General features: G+C 38.5%; 1 protein-coding gene and 1 long non-coding RNA gene across 3 annotated transcripts in view; one reads left to right on the top strand and one right to left on the bottom strand.

Moving 5' to 3' along the window:
* The window catches only part of CSTF2 (cleavage stimulation factor subunit 2), a 29596-nt gene extending 15200 nt beyond the window's left edge, over positions 1-14396 (bottom strand). The window contains exons 1-8 of one of the 2 annotated variants that reach the window (XM_058292175.2): positions 14026-14396; positions 12940-13018; positions 12336-12505; positions 11508-11644; positions 10905-11024; positions 10653-10790; positions 8248-8371; positions 3456-3518 (exon numbers count right to left, since the gene is read on the bottom strand). In XM_058292175.2, coding sequence (XP_058148158.1) covers positions 3456-3518; positions 8248-8371; positions 10653-10790; positions 10905-11024; positions 11508-11644; positions 12336-12505; positions 12940-13018; positions 14026-14083 — 889 coding nt within the window. In that variant the 5' untranslated portion in view covers positions 14084-14396. The remainder of the gene's footprint in view (positions 1-3455; positions 3519-8247; positions 8372-10652; positions 10791-10904; positions 11025-11507; positions 11645-12335; positions 12506-12939; positions 13019-14025) is intronic. The other variant, XM_058292177.2, reaches the window with a different exon arrangement.
* A 127-nt stretch (positions 14397-14523) lies between these two features.
* LOC139438026 (uncharacterized) overlaps positions 14524-20863 on the top strand; it is a 99843-nt gene continuing 93503 nt past the window's right edge. The window contains exons 1-2 of the long non-coding RNA XR_011647888.1: positions 14524-14840; positions 15898-15998. This is a non-coding gene — a long non-coding RNA (uncharacterized lncRNA). The remainder of the gene's footprint in view (positions 14841-15897; positions 15999-20863) is intronic.

Below are 20863 nucleotides of genomic sequence, written 5' to 3'. Positions count from 1 at the left end.
TGAAATCATTCAGTCTGAGAAGCAGAAAGAAGACAGAATGAAGAAAAGTGAACAGAGCCTAAAGAAACTGTGGAATACCATCAGGCATATCAAAAAAGCATTGTGGGAGACCCAAAAGAAAGGAAAGGGTAGAAAGAATATTCAAAGAAAGACATGAATTTACAAAATCTTCCCAAATTTAACAAAAGACATGAATATACACTTTTAAGAAACTCAATGAACTTCAAACAGGATAAACCCAAACAGACCCACATCACAACATATTATGATCATTCTATCAAATGCATGAAAGAGAATTCTGAAAGCTGCAAGAGGGAAGCAATATGTCACACATAAGGGAGACTCAAAAAGATTAAATGCTGATCTCTCATTGGAAACCATGGAGGGAAGAAGGCAGTGGGATGACATATATTTAAAGTACTGAAAACAAAATATTGCCAACTAAGAATTCTATATCCAGCAAAAACTGTCTTTCAAAAGTGAAGGAGAGATTAAAACATTCCCAGATAAACAAAAGCTGAGGGGCATTGTCACAACTAGACCAGCCCTACAAGAAATGCTAAAGTGAATTCTGCAGGTTGAAAGGAAAGGACACTAGAAAATTATCAAAGTTGTATGAAGAAATAAAGATCTCTGGTAATGGTATCATTAGGAGTAAATATAAATACCAGTACTATTATAATTTTGGCTTCTAACTCTACTTTTTACTTCCTACAGGATCTAAAAGGCAAATGCATAAAATGTAATGAGAAATCAACAATGGTTTCGAACAAATAATGTATCAATATATAATTTAAGATAAGAATTACTTAAAGGTAGGAGGATAGAGGTATATAGGAACCTACTTTGTGTATGCTATTGAAGTTAAGCTGGTATTAAATTAGATGAGATTGTCAAAAATTTAGGATGTTAAATTTAAGCCCCATGATAACTACAAAGAAAGTATTAGAAAATATGCAAATCTACAGAGACAGTAAGTAGAATACTGGTTACCAAGGGCAGGGGGCAGGGGCAATGGGGAATTAATGCAAAATGGGTATAGGGTTTCTGTTTGGGGTGAAGGGAAAGTTTTGTTAATGGATGGTGGTGAGGGTACTGCAACATTGTGAATGTGATAAATCTCACTGAATGGTATGCTTGGGAGGGGTTGGGATGGGAAGGATGGGAAGAGCTATGTTGTATATATGGTTCCACAATTAAAAAGAGCATGTTAAGAGACAATGACAATTAAATGCAATAAGTGATCCCAGATGGGATCTAATAATGGAGGAAAAAAGGCTCAAAAGGTCATTTTGAAAAAATTGGAATTTCAATGATAAGCTTTATAAAGTTTAAATTTCTTGAACTTGATAACTGCACTAAACATTCTTCTTCTTAGGAAATGTACATGGTAGTATTATGGGTTCAAGGAGTGTGATAGGTCCAACCTGTTCTCAAACGTTCAGTAAACAGAGAAATGGATAGATGGATAGGTAAGATAGATGGATGGGATGATAGATGAATGAATAGACAGAATGATACAGCAAATGTGGCAAACTGGTAAAAGGTAGTGGATCTGGGTATCTGGGTAAGGGTTATATTGGAGTCTCTGTATGGGGTTTGTTTTTATAGCTGTCTTGTAAGTTTGAAATGATTTCAAAATAAAAAGTTTAAGAATGACAAAAAAAAAATCAAATGGGGAAATGTAGTGAAAGAAGTTTAGAAGACAGAAGAGAACAAATATTCTGCCAAGGCCAAGTCTGTGATAAACAAATCTTATGACAACAGCAAACAAAGACTGATGAGATGACAAGGGCTCAAACACTAAATACAGATGGTAGAAAGAAAGAGGAATTACCTTCTCAAACATATCACTGGCTCTTTTCACCATTACAAATGTGCAAAAGAAGCATGGATTCCAGAAAAAGTTAAGATAAACTGGGTAGAAATCTGCTAAGTACTGAAGAAAAAATAATAAAAGAAAACCTAGCTCCTTTTATCTCTTCATGAAGACATCCTTGGTAGACTTTCAAAACATAAGTCATTGTCCTTCACCAGAGAGGTTAAGATAACCATAGCAGAAAGGAAGATGTCTTGTGGAAGTACGTATTAAATAGTTAAAGCTGCTTTTAGACTGATGGCCTGCAGAGAAGTAAAAGTATGACTGAAACCTAATCCCCTTTCACTACTGCAAAAATACTTCGGGGTACACACATGATCTATTGATAGTGGCCATGGCTGGGTGGGGCATGACAGCACAAAACCATAGGCTACTTAGAGAAAAGATTAGGTATCTGGTCAGGAGTGTGTCCTGCTGATAGCCATCTGTGCAGAAAAGATTAATTCTATCACTTAAGCAACCAATTCTGGCATACAAGCCATAAAAAAGGCCCATGGCTTAATATTTTTATTTTGTTTTCTAAAAAATGGTTTTCCCTTATAAGCCATATGCTAAAAAGAAACTTAGGCTTCTCCATGCTTGTCCAGGGTAGTTTTTTTTCTCATCACAGGTTTCAATCATTAGGAGTAGAAAACACTGAAGAATATTTTTGGAAGTTAATAGTGGCCGTGGAGAGTGACAGAAAGTCCCTCTGGAGTCAGAGACTTCTGAATCTTAGCTCTGCCATTACTAGGTGGAAGAAAAGATGAGAACACCAAGTCCAGTCCACTTTAATCAGATATTAGTATTTACTTACCTTGTCCCCTTAAGTAACATAAGACTCTGAGCATCCATCTTTTTACTTATAAAACTGAGATTTTGCAACCTAATTTACACAGCTGTTTATGAAGAGTAAAATGATTATTGTTAGTTCCTTCTCTTTTCTCACCCTTTCGCCTCTTAATATTATTTACAATTGAGCCACTGCATTTTCTTTTCCTTCAAACTCGAAGAACTTGGAGAGATAAGGTGGTGATTTTGAAGCAACTGCTGCTGTTGTATACAGTTATTGCCACAGTACAAAAAACACTTATCAAATAGTCTTTATAGACATATGATCCCGTTTTATCTGTAGTTTAAATCTAGTCTTTCTATATACCCAGTCACAAATCATATGATCATTATTTAAAATTCTTTACTCAGTCAACAGATATCCATAGAGGGAGAGAGACCATGACAATGGAATTAGATTATCAGGAAAAGGCAGTATACATGAAATAGAAACAAAGGATCCATTTGATTCCTCATCAGTTCTTATAGAGATGGTTTCTGAATCACAAGGTGAAAAGTTTAGACCAGACTTGCCCAACAGAACTTCTGCAATGATGGAAATGTTCTATATTTTCATTGTATAGTAAGGTGTCCACCAGTCACATGTGGCTGGAATATGGCCAGTGTGACTGAGGAACTGAATTTCTTATTTTAATTTAATATTTAAATAGCTATATGTGGTTAGCGGCTGCCATCCTGGACAGCGCAGGAAAAGATGAAGGTACTAAATCCAGTCCACATTAATCAGACATTAATATTTATTTACCTTGTCCCCGCTCCAAGGGCACTGGTCCACTTCCAGGCATTCCAACCTGGGCCTGCATTCCCCCTAAAAGATAAAGGGCAGGAATAACGCCACAAATTAGAACAGTGGAAAAAAATTAGGACACACACAGAAACCTACAAAGAAAGCTACCATTACAACAATGTAGTTAAAGATGGGATTTGCTAGAATACTTTATGCTTCAGCATCAGAAAAGTAAGTTAAATGAGAATACTAAATCTCACTGGTTATGAAAATCTGGGCAGGAAGCTCCTCTGTAACATAGGAAACAATACCATTAATCCACTGGATTTTCACAGGAGGCAGTATTGTTCCTGGGGGTATTTTGCATGTGACAATGATTTGTGGGAGCATGACTGGCATTTAATGAAAAGGTACCAAAGATTCTATATGTCCTACAATGTATGAGACAATCCTTGCAAAATCAAGAAATACCTTGTGTCTTCTACAACATTTATTTTTCATTAAAAATTTTCTTAATTGAAGTATGTCATTCTTCCAGAACATTTAAATGCCTCACTGAAATTCACATAAATGAAAATCTGTTTATAGTTATCTGAATTTAGAACTCAAGTCTGCTTGATTTGTAAACACAAAGATTTCTTTGCATTGTTTTAATATATATAAATTTTCCAGAAATGTAATTACTAAGTAAATTAAGGGGACTGTAATTTGTTTTAAGAACTTTATCAAGAGTTTTCACCATTTTAGCCAATGAATCCCCAATGTTAACAGCATTTGTGGTTATCGGAGTTGACAAGACAACATACAAGTATCTGTCTACATTTTTAGCTTCTGCATTCGTGGTGATGCTATGTATAAGTGCAAGCATCTGACTATTACATTTTGTTTTCTAGTGTAGTTGGGCCTAAACACTTGCATATTAAAAAACATTTTTTATTACCTTTAGTTCTCCTTTCTATTATAAGAAGGGCATTATATTGATTTTTTTTTGAGTCATGTTAAATAGGTTATATCATCTGTGAATTTCATTTCAGGATAGTAAAAAACATGTTACAAAAATAGATGCTGGGTCTAATGAGGTTTAAGGCCACTGGTCTACTCTATGCAATTAGGGTACGATGACTGGTATACATAGAATAATCATGTACCAAGAGTCCTTGTCTAGTCTTTTATACATAGTAATAATTCCCTTTTCCTTAAAGAAGCAATATATGCTGCAAGTGGGGAGAAGACAGAAGCTGAACTGTTTGTGGTTCATTAATATTTACATAAAATAGCAAGTACACTTCACATTTCCCTATTCCATTTAACATGCTAAGTATCAAAGAGTCATGGATTAAGAACCTTAAGAATGGGGTTCTAGTCCAGTGTCTGCTACTAACTTGTTTTGACAAAATCATTGTATTTTTAGGCTTCCTTATCTGTAAATGAAAGAACTGGTCTAATCCAGTGGTTCTCAGAGTAGAATCCCTAATGAGCAGATCAGTTAGCATCATCTGAGAACTTGTTAGAACTGCAAATTCTCAGGCCCCACCCCAGACCTACTGTATTCTACTATGGGGATGGGAAAAAGCAAGCTGTGATTTAATCATCCCTTTAGGTGATTCTGATGCACACTAAAGTTTGATAAGCACCGGTCTAAATGATTCCAAAGCTCTCTTCTAGCAATAACTTTCTATGATTCATCCAGACCACTCACCAAAAGAATATACACAAAGATTTAGGATCTGCAGAAAGAAGTGGCAGAAGGCATTATAGGCACAATTTCTTATTTTATACATTATATAATGGCACTTTTATTTGTATGGGCTATATCCCTTAAGTGGAATTGGTATATAAACATTTTCAATGTGTATAAACATTTTTAATGTTAATGTTGAGAACTGAATCATGTACTCCACAAAAGACATGTCCAAACTTTCATCTGCCTTACTGTGAGTATGAAACCATTTGCAAATAGTATCTTTGAATATTAAGATCCTATTGAGGGGAAGCAGACTTGGCCCAGTGTAGGGCGTCTGTCTACCACATGGGAGGCCCGCAGTTCAAACCCCGGGCCTCCTTGACCCATGTGCAGCTGGCCCACGCACAGTGCTGATGCACGCAAGGAGTGCCCCGCCACGCAGGGCTGTCCCCGCATAGGGGAGCCCCATGTGTAAGGAGTGCACCCCGTCAGGAGAGCCGCCCAGCGGGCAAGAAATTGCAGCCTGCCCAGGAATGGCGCCGCACACCCAGAGAGCTGACACACAAGATGACGCAACAAAAAGAAACACAGATTCCCATGCCACTGACAACAACAGAAGCAGACAAAGAAGAACACGCAGTGAATAGACACAGAGAACAGACAACTGGGGCGAGGGGGGGAGGGGAGAGAAATAAATAAATAAATCTTTAAAAAAAAAAAGATCCTATTGAGGTGTGGCCAAACTGAATCAGGGTGGACCTTAATCCATATGACTGGAGTCTTTATAAAGAGAGGAAATTTGGTTAAAGTCAGAAAAAGCAAGAGAGTAGAGAGATTGCTATGTGACAAAGGACTGCCATCATAAAAATGCTAATGACCCCAGGAGAAAGCATGGCCTTGCTGACATTTTGATTTTGGACATTTAGTTTTCAAAACCATGATGTGTATTGTCTAATAAAAGTTTGTTGTTTAAGATAACACACTGAGTGGTAATTGTCACAGCAGCTCTGGCAAACCAAGACTATTTTCTAAAAAGGCTGAAAAATTTTACATTTCTACCAGCAATATATGAGTGAGTCTCACTTTCACTACTAAAATTAGGTATCGTCTCTCTTTTAAACTTTTGCTAGTCTGAAGGGTGTAAGTAAATAATAATGTAATCTGTTATTTGTAAACTACTGACTATAAATTAATTGGCCTTTTGGATTTGCTCTTCTATGGAGTGCCTACTTATTTTCTCTGCCCACTTTTCTACTTGGTTGCTTTCCTAATTTCTCATCAAGTGTCAGAGCTCTGTACAGGTTATTTCAAAAATCTTAGTAAACTTTTGATAATTTCAGAAGCATAAATGCTATAAACTTACTTTTATCTTTATTAATTCCCTCTTCTTGGTTTCTTCTGGTTCACTGTTTTTATAATTCCTTAAAACTAGTACTTAAGAGTTCCTTTACTCCTTTACTCTTTATTAATATAGACATTTAAGGATATTCATTTTCCTTTAAGTACGCTTTCACTATTTCCTATACTTCTTTGTATGAAGCATACCTTTTTTTTTTTTTAGTGTTCCAAGGTCCTTTGGGAAAAAATGTGTGTTCTCTAGTCAAAATATGTAAGGCTCTCTTTCTCTATTAAATCAAGTCTATTTATTGATTCTATTATTGAATTGCTCTATGTCCTTAACTTATTTTTTGTCCACTAGCACAATGCTACTCAACGTGTGATCCACAGATGGTAGTGATCATGAACTGTATGTTTGTCTGTGATAAGTACAAAAATTGAAAGCAGGTATTTAGAAATGTTTATAGACATTGCTGCAACACCCAAGTATGTAATCAGTGCATTTGTCTCACTGAGCAGAGTATATACTAGTTGGGTATTTTCCAACTTATATAAGTCACACATTTTCATGGGCTGCATACTTGCTATGTGCAGTAAGACCACATTACAAAGGCTGATATTTTAGGATTAGTTAGGCATCTATAACCCAAAAATATATAAAAAACCGAATCAATTTCTTTCACTGAAAGACAACTTAACTATAACTCTATAGGATAAATTAGTTTCCTGAGTTTCCTGAAACTTCTTTAAAAAACATCTCTTCTTCCATTCCTTATCAACTTTGCTCTGTGAGACTGGTTTCTCTGCAAAACAGAACAATTTCTATTCAAATTTTCCCTGATGGGTAGCATGGCAGTCACTCTAATCCAGGGCAGATAAATTAATAAGAAGAAAGTCTGTTTTATTAAAAGCTTTAAATGTTGATATACATTTAATTTGCTCCAAGTGTTCATATAGGCTTTAAAAGTTATGCATTCATAACTTTTTGCTTAGTTACAATTGTTGAACTCTTCTGTCTATATATAGAGTTTCAATCAGCATGTACAGTTTTAAAAATTTTCTTCCTTTCTTTTTGTTATATGTTTGGTCTGATTAAATTTATTGAGATGCAATTTTATGACTGTTAAATATAAAATAAATGTGAACACACATATTACATCTGTTTTGTTAACCTAATCCAATAGTCTCTGGCTCTTAAAAGAGAATTCAGTCCATTCACATTTAACAAAATGACAACCATATTTGATTTTATTCCTTCAGTCATACTCTATGTTTATTACTTGCTTTATGCTATGTTCCCTTTCCTCTGTTTTTGCTGGTTTGATCAAGTTTCCATTCACTCCATTGTCCCCCTTATTAATTTGGAAGTTTTACTGTCCTCTTCCACTTTACTGTCCTTTTCCCTGCCCTCTTAATCAGACATATAGTATTTGTATGTAAGAAATCAACTATTTCCTCCACCTAGGATATATACTTTCTAGCATTATATTAATTTTATATTAAAATCACATTACCAGGCTGTAAAACACAGTGAATCATGTGGTGGAAGATGGACTGTGGTTAACAGTACAAATATGGGAGTGTTCTCACACGAACTATAACAAATGTATAATACTAATGCATAGTGTTAATATTTGGAGATGTATGAAAAAAAATACCAAGTGTAAGCTATGGACCATAGTTAGTGGTAACACTACCACATAATAATTTGGCTACACCAAATTGGCATGTGCTACAACAAAACTTTAGTGAAGTATTGTAACGGTGAAGACTCAAGATGAAACTTACCTCCAGGAGCTAAGGAACCAGGACCAGGTCCTGTTACAGCAGTTGGTATTTGCCCTGGTGCTGCAACCCCACCCTGCAGAGATGCTTGCATCAGAGGAGGTGCACCATTGACATGCATTCCACCCTGACCAAGAGAAAAACCAGAGCATGTATATGCCTCTGTGGAGATTCAATACCTTAAGTCTTCCATGACTTTTAAATTCTCTTCAAATTGAAAATCCCCTAATATTCTATGAAACATTCTTTTTGTATAGCATGTTGAATGCAGCATTACATTTACAATACACTTACATTTACATTTAATTCCATAGAAGCAAGCTGCAATATATGTGATAATCCTGGTTATACATAACATGGTTAAGATGGAGCATAATCTAAATGTAGAAATTGCCAAGTCTTATCTGTGTGGCAAGGCAACATAGCACCTATTGTTCACGTCATGGCTGGGGTCTGGCAATAAGAGTTTTTTTTAAAAAAGTTCCTTGAATCCAGGAAGAAAAGAAGAGACTGGGACTTTTTAAAAAAGCAAAAAATTTCACTTAACCAATCTTTTTTCATCCCTGTCCTCAGATATAATTCTGGTTTTGGGGAAATACAATTTCTTAAAATGCGACATTAAAGCTCCTTGAAGGAAAGGGAATGTTATCTTTTATCTATGTATTCTCCAGAGAACTGAGTAGTTCCTTGGGATAGAGCTGAATACATAAATAATAGAAGATATGTTTATAAAAAACATAATGAACAGAAACAAACTTTAAAAGAGAAAATAGTTAACTGTATAGTGGGTGATTAAGAGAAAACAGGATATCAGGTCAGACAAACTCAGGTTCAAATCCTGTTGTCTTATTCTGTACCAGTTAACCTCTCTGGGTCTTAGTTTACTTCCTTTCTATCTTTTAAAAAGTATTTATTTATTTATTTAGAGCAGGGATTAACAAACTATGGTCCATGGGCCAAGTCTGGGCTCAATGACTGATTTTATAAAGTTTTATGTATCACCTATGGCTTTTGTCCTACTATGGCAGAATTGAGTAGTGGTGACAGACAGTATGGCATGCAAGTATGGCCTACTTACTATCTGACCACTTCCAGAAAAAGTTTGCTGACCTCTGCCCTATACCTTTGTACAATCCAAGGTGTTTGCCTCTGTCACTCTGACAGGTGAAAAATAGTAGGTCATTGTAGTTTGTTTACATTTATCTTATTTTGAGATTAAATACCTTTTCAGATATTTAATACATATTTTTCTTTCTACTTTTGTGAAGTTTGTCTTTTGCCCACTTTTCTACTAGGATATTGGTAATTTTTTTACTAATTTATAGGAGGAGTTGTTTTATTATGAAAAATTTTATATATGAGACAGAGAAAATAAAATAATCACACAGCTTAGGAAAAAAATCACATATACAACTGAAATCTCTTCTGTCCTCTTTCCCAAATGCATCCGTACCCTATCTTCCTCCCTAAACAAGAATTCTCAAATATTTCAAAATTGTGTATAAATCATATCCTGAACATATTCTTTTGTATCATTCAACATGTTTTTGGGATTTATGCTGACATGTATATCTCACATTTTGGGAATACTTCCACATTCACTTATTTTCACCTCTGTATGGTATTCACGTTTGTTTTTGAACTATCTGTGTTGATACCATGTAGCCTAGTTTATCTTATCTGCTGAATGGAATTATGTTTTTGAGAGCCATTCGTGTTGACATATGTAGTTAATTCACCTTAACAGTTGTAGAGTACTCCTTTGGATAAATATACCAAGGTTTAACAATTTTTCTGTTGATGTACACTTAAGATGTTTCTAATTTTTCACTAATAATAAATTATGTGGCAATGACATCCTGAACACTTCTAAGGGCTCTTTGTTAAGGTAATTAGATTGGCCTGTTATTCATAATGTGTGGCAAATTTTTTTTCCAAATTTGTCATTTGTCTTTGACGTTTATCTCTTTTTGCCATTTAGAAAATTTTTCAGTTTTCATATGCATCAATCTTTTCTTTTATGACTTCAGGGTTTTGTGTCATTCTTGGAAAGTAAGCTTTACTTTCATCATCAGTAAGGATGGAGATAATATGAGTGCCAACCCCATAAAATTGCTTTGAGGATTAAATGAGAGAATGCATAAGGAATAATAAGGTATCAACTACAGCGCTAAGCAGGCACATACATGAAGATAGCTTTTAAAAAAAGGACACAGGAAGATTTGTTTTACGAACTTGGAACCAAATCTATATTCATCAGATGCCATGTATTCTGAACTCTGAAATTGCTTCTATGCTTGAAAGTTGAAATTATCTCTAGTTTCTGACCATTCATCCTCCAACATATCTTTCTAAAAAGAAAACAACATTCTAAGATATAAAAGGAACAATAAAGGATAAAGCCCTACCAAAGTCTGGGCCTGAGGGTTCTGAGGATTCTGCTGGTTCATTGACACATTGGCTCCTGGGCCAGGTCCAGCAGCGTGAACTGGCTGAGGGTTGCCTGCAATCAGCGTTGGGATATTTGTTTGGCGATGCAGAATTTTCTAAAAAGTACAATGACAAACCTATGAGCTGCCAATTTAACAAGGCATTCAAGCAGTCCCTACCCCACCCAGGGTTTACCATACCATTTCCACAAAAGAACCAGAAGCACTCACCAGGGCAATCTCTGGATCCACAATTCTCATCACTACCTGTGCTTGCAGCAAGGCATAAGCCAGTTGAGGGTTCTGAAGCAACATGTTCCGTGCTTCTTGGGGACTATTCTGGACACAAAGCTGAGAAAAAATGCAGGTTTCAGCATCAGGTTCAATACTTACTACTTAGAGATTGATAGTGATTTAAAGCCATTACCATTCAAGAAATGTAATATTCAAGATGGTCTTTTAAGTTACCATCAATTCTTGCAAAGCATACAAAATCTTGGTCATGTTAGGCAAGAGAGGGAAAAGGCATTTCATATACCATAATACAGCTATTTAGGGGGAAAAACACATTTTAATATCTACATTTGATTTCTATGGGCGAGAAAAACCTAGCCGGGTTGTTTACACAGATGTGCTTTTTGTGTACAGATATGGAACGTTTCTGTAAAAATGTAAAATACTCTATGCAAATACACAATATTGGAAGTATAGGAAAAGGTAGTCTACAGATAAACCTTCTTTTAAAATGACGGACTCATTTCCACTAAGTTTAATAATTATTCCTTAAAAATCTGACAGGATTTGATTTATTCATAACCTAATGTCTCCTCCCACCTTCATTTGTTTCATCAGCTCAAACATCTGTTCTGGTGGAAGACTGGCAACTGCTTTGCTAATGGACTCAGGGGCATCCTCAGGACTAATGGTCTCTCCATAAGGTGACTCAATAACAGGAGCACCAGTGCCAAGGCCTGATCAGGAAGAGAGTACAGGAAAGTTAAGGAGACAAAATAAATTGCTAAATCATTTCATATATTTACTATCCAAACTGCTGTAAGGACCAGTTGACTACTTTAACATTCTCTGGAGCTGAGAAATAAGTGATTTGTAAGTTTCTTGTTTCTGTAGAGGAAAGCAACAAAGTACATTTTCTGCTCTCTAAGGAAAGCTGGGAACAAGATCACAAAGATGGACAATGTTAATCTAGGTTGGGAAAGTAGGCATATCAACTTCTTTTGAGAAGGCATTTTGGAAGCAAACGGTTTAAAGAGAAAAATATGCTAATTTGAAAATGGAATTCCTGACTCTATTACTTCATGAAAAAAGCCATAAGAATGTCTTAGTACTCTATCAATCATAGATCTGGCAACATAGTCATAGGAGTAGCAAACACTAACGATATCATTAGCACTACTGATGGCTTGGTGTGCCTGAATAAATTCATCTTCAACTACTTTATTTCTAAAGTCCTTGGCAACTGAAGGACTTTCAAAGTAACTTTACCTTGTTTCTCAAAGATATACACATCCCTAACTTAGACTGATCAAGTAAAGAAATCTCATGGCTAACAGTTTCTGATATTCCAGAACATACTATAAAGAGAAAATCTGCACTTAACATCTTTATTAACTCATAGAGCATACAAGCTGAGTCTATACTCACTCTTCAGCTCTTCTTTGTTCTTCTCACTGGCAGCGTTGTCCACTCGAAGTGCTCTCCCACTGAACTCACGCCCATTCAGGTTCCGCATGGCACTAAGGGCCGTCTCCTGGTCTTGGTACTCACAGAAGCCATAACCCTTTGGTTTTCCTGTTTCCCTATCATATACCAACCTGGAGAACAGAACCAAGTATCACACACAAATGTCATATACATACACAGGGTTCTTGTTAATATTAAAAAAAAATTATTTAACCCCCTTCCCCTTGTTGTTTGTGCTCACTGTCTGCTCTCTGTGTCCTCATCTTCTTTTCAGGAGGCATCCTAACGGAAACCAGGATCTCTCATGTGGGAGGGAGGTGCCCAATGCCTTGAGCCACCTCTGCTCCCTGCTAGTATTTTTAAGCTCTAATTTGGCTCACTGTAGGACAAAATCTTGTAATTCTGATTTGCCTCACAGAAATTTTTTAACCTTCTTTTTTCAATAATAATAATTTAAAAAATGTTAAAAGTCATAAGTAAAACAACTGGTCGTTATTCCTGAGGGCCAAATTTGTGGCAATTTTTAATAAATCCCCTACCAAGAAGTAAAAGACAGGGACCTCACCTGAAACTAACAACAGGTCCAACCTCAGAAAAGATGTCCTTTAACTGCTCTTCAGTGGCTTCATAAGGAATGTTCCCCACTACAAAAGAAAGTTGATTAAAATTCCGTGTTTGTAACCTAGACATTTAGTGAGAAAGTAAACAGTACACAGTATCTACTTCATTGGATACAGTGTTCCCCAAATCCCAGTACCATGGTACTCCTGACTTTCATTATAGGGAAATAAACTGCTGAGACTACAAAAAGTGTAGGCACTCCTTTATGTTAGTTCTGATTAATCTGACAAGTGTTAAAATTTCCTTAACTTTGGTGAAAATACTTAGTATAAGTATTTACCTGAAGGTCTGCAAGTCTGATCTCCCACTTAATAACTACTAAAAACATCCATCTTAAGATTTTTAAAACAGGCTCAACTGTCTGTATTTCCAAACACATAAACACACTTATGGGAGAATGACAATGTCTAAAAACTATTCTGAACTGTTTTTGCCAAGTCTCTTTCAAAAGGTGCTTTTGAACCAACATACCTTTGAAAAACGACTTATTTCGGCTGAAAAAATTCTCAAAACAGATTCGATCCTCTTTAAAATTCCTGTGAGATCTTATTCATTCATTTATAGTCTACATCAAGATGCCAGGTGCCCGCTACCACCATTGATGAACTAATATGTTATCGTAAAAAGCAGAGGATCAAAGTCCTTATGAGAAGGCGGGAAGCTGTCACAGGGATCTATCCACTCAGCGTGTCATCTGTACTCTGGAACATGGGATGAGTAGTACTGGACAGAGACAGACTACCGCCACGCGCCCTCGCTTCTGGATTAAATGAAGTTCAGGAAAAACGGATAGATGCTGAACGCTCGTCTAACTATATCGCGTAAAGGCTGCTGGACCTTTGGGAAAGGGGAGCATCCCTGTCCAAGAGACAAGGTTGGCCGCCCCACAGGGATAGGTAGAGCTCCACGCCCGATCCATCACCGGCTCCTGCGGCGATTCGTGAGGTGGGAGAGGTGCAGGGGGCGCTCCTCGCTGCTCCCGGCCTCTTTCTGCCCCTCCCTGATGCTTGGCGCCAACGAATTCCCTCACCGAACACAGAACGTAGCGAACGATCCACCGCAGGGTCTCTTACAGTCAAACCCGCCATCGCTCTCTTCCGGCGACTTCCGGTGCTCCGGGGCACACTTCCGTACGGAGCGTGAGCCCAGGCGCCGACCACACTTCTGTACGGCGCAGGAGGCGGAAGCGCCTGGGCTGGACACGTACAGGACGCTTTTCCCTGGCGTCATTCCGTCAGCCGCACGTGCTGACAAGAGGGAAACTCCCTCTTCGGGGGCTACCGCGTGGTAATAACTCCGTTCTGAGTCTGAAATTTGAAGACTTTTAGTCTGTAGAATTCCGTGTGATTATTTTCTCTTAAGCTGACGCAAGTAATCCTTGCCCGCAATAAAGATGGCGGTGGCGCCTTTACAAGGGATCCGGGAAGTCATTTGCGAATACCATTTAAGTTCCGCCTTATTGAGGGAGGGGAATGCTTGTTCCCGCCCCCGGCATCATGCATACTATGATTTTGCTGAAGCTGCATTTGTATAGAATGAGGTGGGTAGAGAGATTGGCGGCAGCCAGGAAAGCGAGAGAATGTAGGGTGTTTAAAGTCATGTCACCAAGGTAGCTAAGGAGATGGGGTGATAGAGAAGTACAGTCAGCTCTCGCGTAGCCACTGGGCTCCAAGTGCTTGATGGAGGGTAGGGGCGAGCGGAGGACATTGGCAGGCAGGGTATTGGAAACAGAACGGAAAACATCACTGAATTCTGGTGATTCTGCTCCTGGAATATGGCGTGCAGGACTAGTTGCCATGCCACAGAAGACAAAACCTGCCGGGTGGGGAGGAAATCCACAGGAAGGTAACTAAAGAGGACAGGGTAAGGGGTGGAAAAAAGGAAGGAATCAAGATCGTTTTGAGAGACTTTCTGTCCAAAAAAGGAAGACAGAGATGGTAAAATATCTACAGAATTTGAGATATGTACTTTTAAAATTAATCCCAGATATATTAGAAGTGTCTGTATGTCTTTACTTAAAGGAAGAGAAGTAGTTGGAAAAAATAAATGCTGGTTTACACCATTTGGCACATCAATTCAAGTAGTGATTCTGACAAAGTGGGAAGAGTTTTCCCACTTCCATGACTTTGGGGTCCCATTTTCAATTACTGTGTGGCGAAGAGAACACCTTGGGTAATAAAATAGTCCAAAACAAGGTTTACAGCTCTGTAAAAAGCAATTTCAAAGAGTTTTGGAGTGAGTCCATCCTATTATGGTGAACCTTTGATGAATTACAAGTATGGCCAATTATATTTCTAACCTAGTGCTTCTCGAACTTCAATGAGCAAAAGATTCACCTGGGGATACTTAAGTAAGAGTAGAGAGTCCTAGGTCTCCACTCCAGGCCTATGGAATGAGATTGCAGGGGAGGAACCTTATTTTTAAACAAATGCCCCTGGTGATTTTTAGTCAGACAACTTGGGCAACATTGAGGCAGGTTAGTATAGGGAAAGAGCCCAGAAAGTCCCTGAGGCAAGGTTCCTACTAAGAACAAAGCCAGAAGGACCCCTTGGAGACCCTTGCCATGAGGTTACTTTTGGAACTCTTTCTGGGGCCAAGTGGAAGCCCCAGATAACTCTTAACAAAAGGCCTCCTTATTGGTCCCCCTGAGAGCTAACAGGTAGGAATCATAAGGCAACCAATTAGAACAAAGAACAGCTAGGGCTCCTCCCCAACATTAGAAAAGGGGAGGAGGAAAGTTCTTAAAAAGTCTAACCTGGGGCCCCATGCATTGGTCTCACCCTGTAGCAGGGCGGGAAACCCATACCTTGGATTTGTACTTACCTCTTCTTGTTTCTTAATTAACTCTTTACTCCCTTGCCTACCCTTGCCTTGTTCTTAAATTCCTTTATGTGACATCAAGAACCTAGAAGCCTCGAACCCAGAGCAGTCTGCTAACATATTTGGTGAGGCAGCCAGGAGACAAAGAGGCAAGTAATGTTCCCTGACACCTGATGAAGACTGGTGAGTCTAAGTTTTTTTTATTCCCCCCCCCTCCTTGTGGCTTGCTTGCTGTCTGTGTTTCTGTGTCCATTTGCTGTGAGTTCTTCTGTGTGTCTGTATTTATTATTATTAATATTTTTTATTCGCCCCCCCCTTGTGGCTTGCTTGTTCTCTGCTCTGTGTCCATTCTCTGTGCACTCTTCTGTGTTTTCTTTTTCTTTTTGTTTTTTTTTACTTGTCTCCTTTTTGTTGCATTACCTTGCTGTGTCGGCCCCCCTATGGCACTTGCGGGCTGGGCGGCACTCCGCAGCACTTGCAGGCTGGCAGCTCTCTGCAGTGTGCAGATGAGCCTGCCTTCACAGGGAGGCTCTGGGATGGGAACTCAGGGTGTCCCATATGGTAGACGGGAGCCCAACTGATTGAGCCACAGCTGCTTCCTGAGTCTAAGCTTTTTAATTAGAGCTTGTCTGTGCTCTCTTTCATCTTATTAGCAAGGCCCCCTGCAGACTCCCATGCTTGGTAGTCCTTAGGAGGCTGTGAGATTCCTATTTTTTTTTTAAAGATTTATTTATTTATTTATTTCTCTCCCCTTCCCCCTCCACCCACCCCGGTTGTCTGTTCTCTATGTCTATATGCTGCATCGTCTTTGTCCACTTCTGCTGTCGTCAGCAGCATGGGAATCTGTGTTTCTTTTTGTTGTGTAATCTTGTTGTGTCAACTCTCCCTGTGTGTGGAGCCGATCCTGGGCAGACTGCGCTTTCTTTAGCACTGGGCGGCTCTCCTTGTGGGGCGCACTCCTTGCGCATGGGGCTCCCCTACGCGGGGAACACCCCTGCGTGGCAGGGCACTCCTTGCGCGCATCAGCACTGCACATGGGCCAGCTCCACATGGGTCAAGGAGGCCCGGGGTTTGAACCGCGGACCTCCCATGTGGTAGACGGACGCCCTAACTACTGGGCCAAGTCCGCCGCCCTGAGATTCCTATTAATCCATTATCTCCAGGGGCTCTGAGATTGTTTGCCTGTAACCTGTAGAACAATCAGTCTCTGTTTTTTTTTTTAATATCAATTTTACTGATATATATTAATAAAGCATACAATTCATCCAAAGTGGTATTTGGTATTTGGCATAATCACATAGTTGTGTATTCATCACTTTAATTATTCTTAGAGCATTTTCGTTATTCCAGGAATAATAATAAACAAAAAACAGACAAACAAGAATTCTTCACCTCTCAGTCTCTGTTTCCCCTGCTGTACACTTTGCTATTTCTGGCTATTCTTGCACAATAATTTATTTATCAGTTATATTATGATATATTCACATACCGTATGATCTATACAGTATATAATCAGTGGCTTTTAGTATAATCCTGATGTTGTGCATTCATCACCACAAAAAATTTTAGAACCATTTGATTGGTCCAAAAATAAAAACTCCACACCCCTTAGCATTCCTTTCCCTCCCCTACATAACCGCTAATCTCATTTCATCTTTATAAATTGCTTTATATTTACCTTTTATATAAATGGAATACAATATGTAGTGCTTTCTGTTTGGTTTCTTTTACTTAGCATAATGTGGGGTTTTGTTTGTCTGATATTAACATTTTGTAGTATTAACATTTGTTCGGCTTCAAAGAAAAATGGTCTTATATATGCAATTTTACCATATTCATATTTTACATGCAGTTTTACTATACCATACAGTTCCATGTTACATTTTTTAGCTTTCCTTTTAGTAAAATATGTGACTTTAGACTTTCCCTTTAAACCACTTTCATACCTACATAATAGTACTGCTAGTTACAAACATGTTGGGCTTTCACCTTTTCTAATCATTTCCAAAGATTAACACATCCTTTTTACCAGTTGTGCACAAGTTAACCCTCAGCTTTCCATTCTCTAAATTCATCCTATTTTTTTTAATTTTTTTCTCTTTATTTTTTTAAAGTTACATTAAAAAAATATGAGGTCCCCATATACACTCCCACCCCCCTTCAGCCCACTCCTCTCCCCATAACAACCTCCTCCATCATCATGATACATTCATTGCATTTGGTGAATACATCTCTGAGCACTGCTGCACCTCATAGTCAGTGGTCCACACCATAGCCCACACTGTCCCACAGTCCAGCCAGTGGGCCATGGGAGGACATACAATATCCGGTAACTGTCCCTGGAGCACCACCCAGGACAACGCCAACCCCCAAAACTGCCCCCACATCACATTTCTTCCTCACACTCCCTACCCCCAGCAGCCACCATGGCCATTTTATCCACACCAATGCCACATTTTCTTTGATTACTAATCACAATAGTTCATGAATAGAATATCAGTAAGTCCACTCTAATCCATACTCTGTTCCTCCATCCTGTGGACCTTAGAATGGTTGTGTCTACTCCACATCTATATCAAGAGGGGGCTTAGATTCCAGATGGATGCTGGATGCAATTCTCCTGCTTTCAGTTGTAGGCAATCTTGGCTCAATGGTGTGGTGGTTGACCTTCTTCACCTCCATATTAGCTGAGTGGGGTAAGTCCAATAAACCAGAGTGTAGGATTTGCAAGTCTGTTGAGACTCAGGGCCTGGCTATCACATGGTCAGTCCAGAGATTCAGGTCCCCTGGGTATACATTAAACCCCAGCATCAACTACAGTTCTGGTAAAAGTAACAGGAGAGTCTTGTGAACGAAGATTACATCTGAGTCCAGCTCCATCACACAGAAATACAAACTCCAAAGTAGGGCCAACTGACATGGCACTGAACTCCATCTGCCATGACCATAGAACCTGTGGGTCTCTGTAGCCCTCAGAAGAACCAATACCTGGGGTTATATCTACTTTATCTGCCTCTGGGACTCTGTTCAGGTGTGCATAAGGGCAAGCCCTCGGATAACCTCCTAGCTCTTTTTGGAGACTTATAGCCATATAAACTCATTTGACCTTTCCATTTCCCCCTTTTATTCAGGTCAAAAAGCATTTTTAACTCCTGGTATTGTATGTAGAATGAGATATTCTGCTTGTCCGAGTTGACCCTTTTATTCAAGGTCATTTTCTAGTTACATCATCAGCTGGTACTTGGTAGTAATCCCTCGGCGCCAGGGAGGCTCATCCCCGGGAGTCATGTCCCACACTAGGGGGAAGGCAACACATTTACATGCTGAGTTTGGCTTTGAGACTGGCCACATTTGAGCAAAACAGAGGCTCTCTGGAGGTAACTCTTAGGCATCCTGCAGCTCTAGGCCTTGTTCTTATTTCAGGTGCACAGGCTCACAAGCATAGTCATTATTATCAAGGGCTCATTGTTGGACCCTCCTTCCTTTTTGGTCTTTGCCGTTGCATTTGGGGGATTGTTGCTGTTCCTTTAGGGAATGTGATAGAGCTCCCCTGGCTAGGAACTCAGCACTCCCTCAGTTGTTGTTTTTAATTGTAACCACTATGAAAATACTCAAACATTTTTATGTACCCTGGATATATGCCCTGGAGAACTTCCTGCCAACCATGTGTCCCCTGTCAATAAAATCCCAGCCCAGTATTCCTCCCCTGTCATTGTTGAACCTCTCTGTGATCCAAAACTTCTTCAAAAGTGAAGCCCAATATATTGCTAGGTTCCATTAATAGTAAAATGGAGTATAGTGATGAGTTTAAAGGTTAGATATAGAATACATATTAATTTAGAAAAATTAAGGGAAAAATAAATTGGGGTATTAAAAAATTTAAAAATGCAAAAGCTTTGTTTTTGATGTTTTGCCTTCCATCACTGCAATAAGTGTTGCCCTGTATGCAAATTGGCAAGGCACCTTCTTCCGTCTTTCCCTCAGTGTCTACATCCTTTTTTTTCCTAATTAAGCTTATCTTCACAAAAGTTTTAGATCACAGTAATTCATATACACAATATACAGTACTCCCATATATCCAACATAAAACCCTTTTGCCTTCTACAGAAATCTTTTTACATATTCATACTATATTTATTGAAACTGATATACAGATTTTGAGACAATAGCTTTCAAACAAGGTAACATTTGTGTTTACATTGTGGATTATATTTTAGACTATACAATTTTCTAAATTTTTAGTTATCTTATGTTTTACATTATGATTTACCTTTTAGCCTATCAGCCCCTATATATTTTTGGTGTAATTTTACATGTCTTATATCCATCCTTGTGTAATCTTGTGGAACACTTCTATTGCCCACACAGTTACATTGGTTCCATCTATTCAATACCTCTTTACCCCTCCCCTTAGGGCCCACAGTGACAGTCAATCTTCATTGCTTGAAGGGCCATGTTCAGAGATACTTGCAACAGTGTTGAGGGCTTGACATGCTCAATTGCCCTAATGTATTGGGAGCCACCATTTCTCTCGAGAGATACAATTCCTTCTATTTGAGAACATCAGTCTTCCCCAGGATGTGGGTATATCTTCACTCTCATTATATGGGTTTCTATCCAACAGTGTCTTCTTAATATCTTTAATCTCTTTAGTCATTTCATTGAATTTATTGGAGATTTGTTTGAACATCTATGATTAGTTGTCTTGATTCCCTTATTTCATCTGGAGGCTTATCTTATTCCTTTATCTTGCTGTTTCTTCCATATCTTCCTGTTTCTTGGTGTGGATTGTAATTTTTTGTTGGTGTCTTGGCATCTGGCTTACTAGATATATTTATTTTGGGTGAAGTTTCTCTCTTTAATTTAGGGCCTTGCCCTTTCTCCCTTGCTAGTTGTGCAGTAGGAGCTGAGGATGTAGTTGGTGCTGTAAGCTATGGAGGCTCAAGCTGCCAACATTGCCCATGGGACTGATGTAGCTTCTCACAACTTTCTCCTTTGCCAGGGGTAGGGACAGAGCCATAGCCGTGTGTAATAATCCAAGTTGTATA

This window comes from Dasypus novemcinctus, chromosome X (genome assembly GCF_030445035.2).
Source record: "Dasypus novemcinctus isolate mDasNov1 chromosome X, mDasNov1.1.hap2, whole genome shotgun sequence".
Lineage (NCBI taxonomy): Eukaryota > Metazoa > Chordata > Mammalia > Cingulata > Dasypodidae > Dasypus > Dasypus novemcinctus.
The sequence above is the reverse complement of the archived record's forward strand: the minus strand, read 5'-3'. Positions and strand labels throughout refer to the sequence as shown.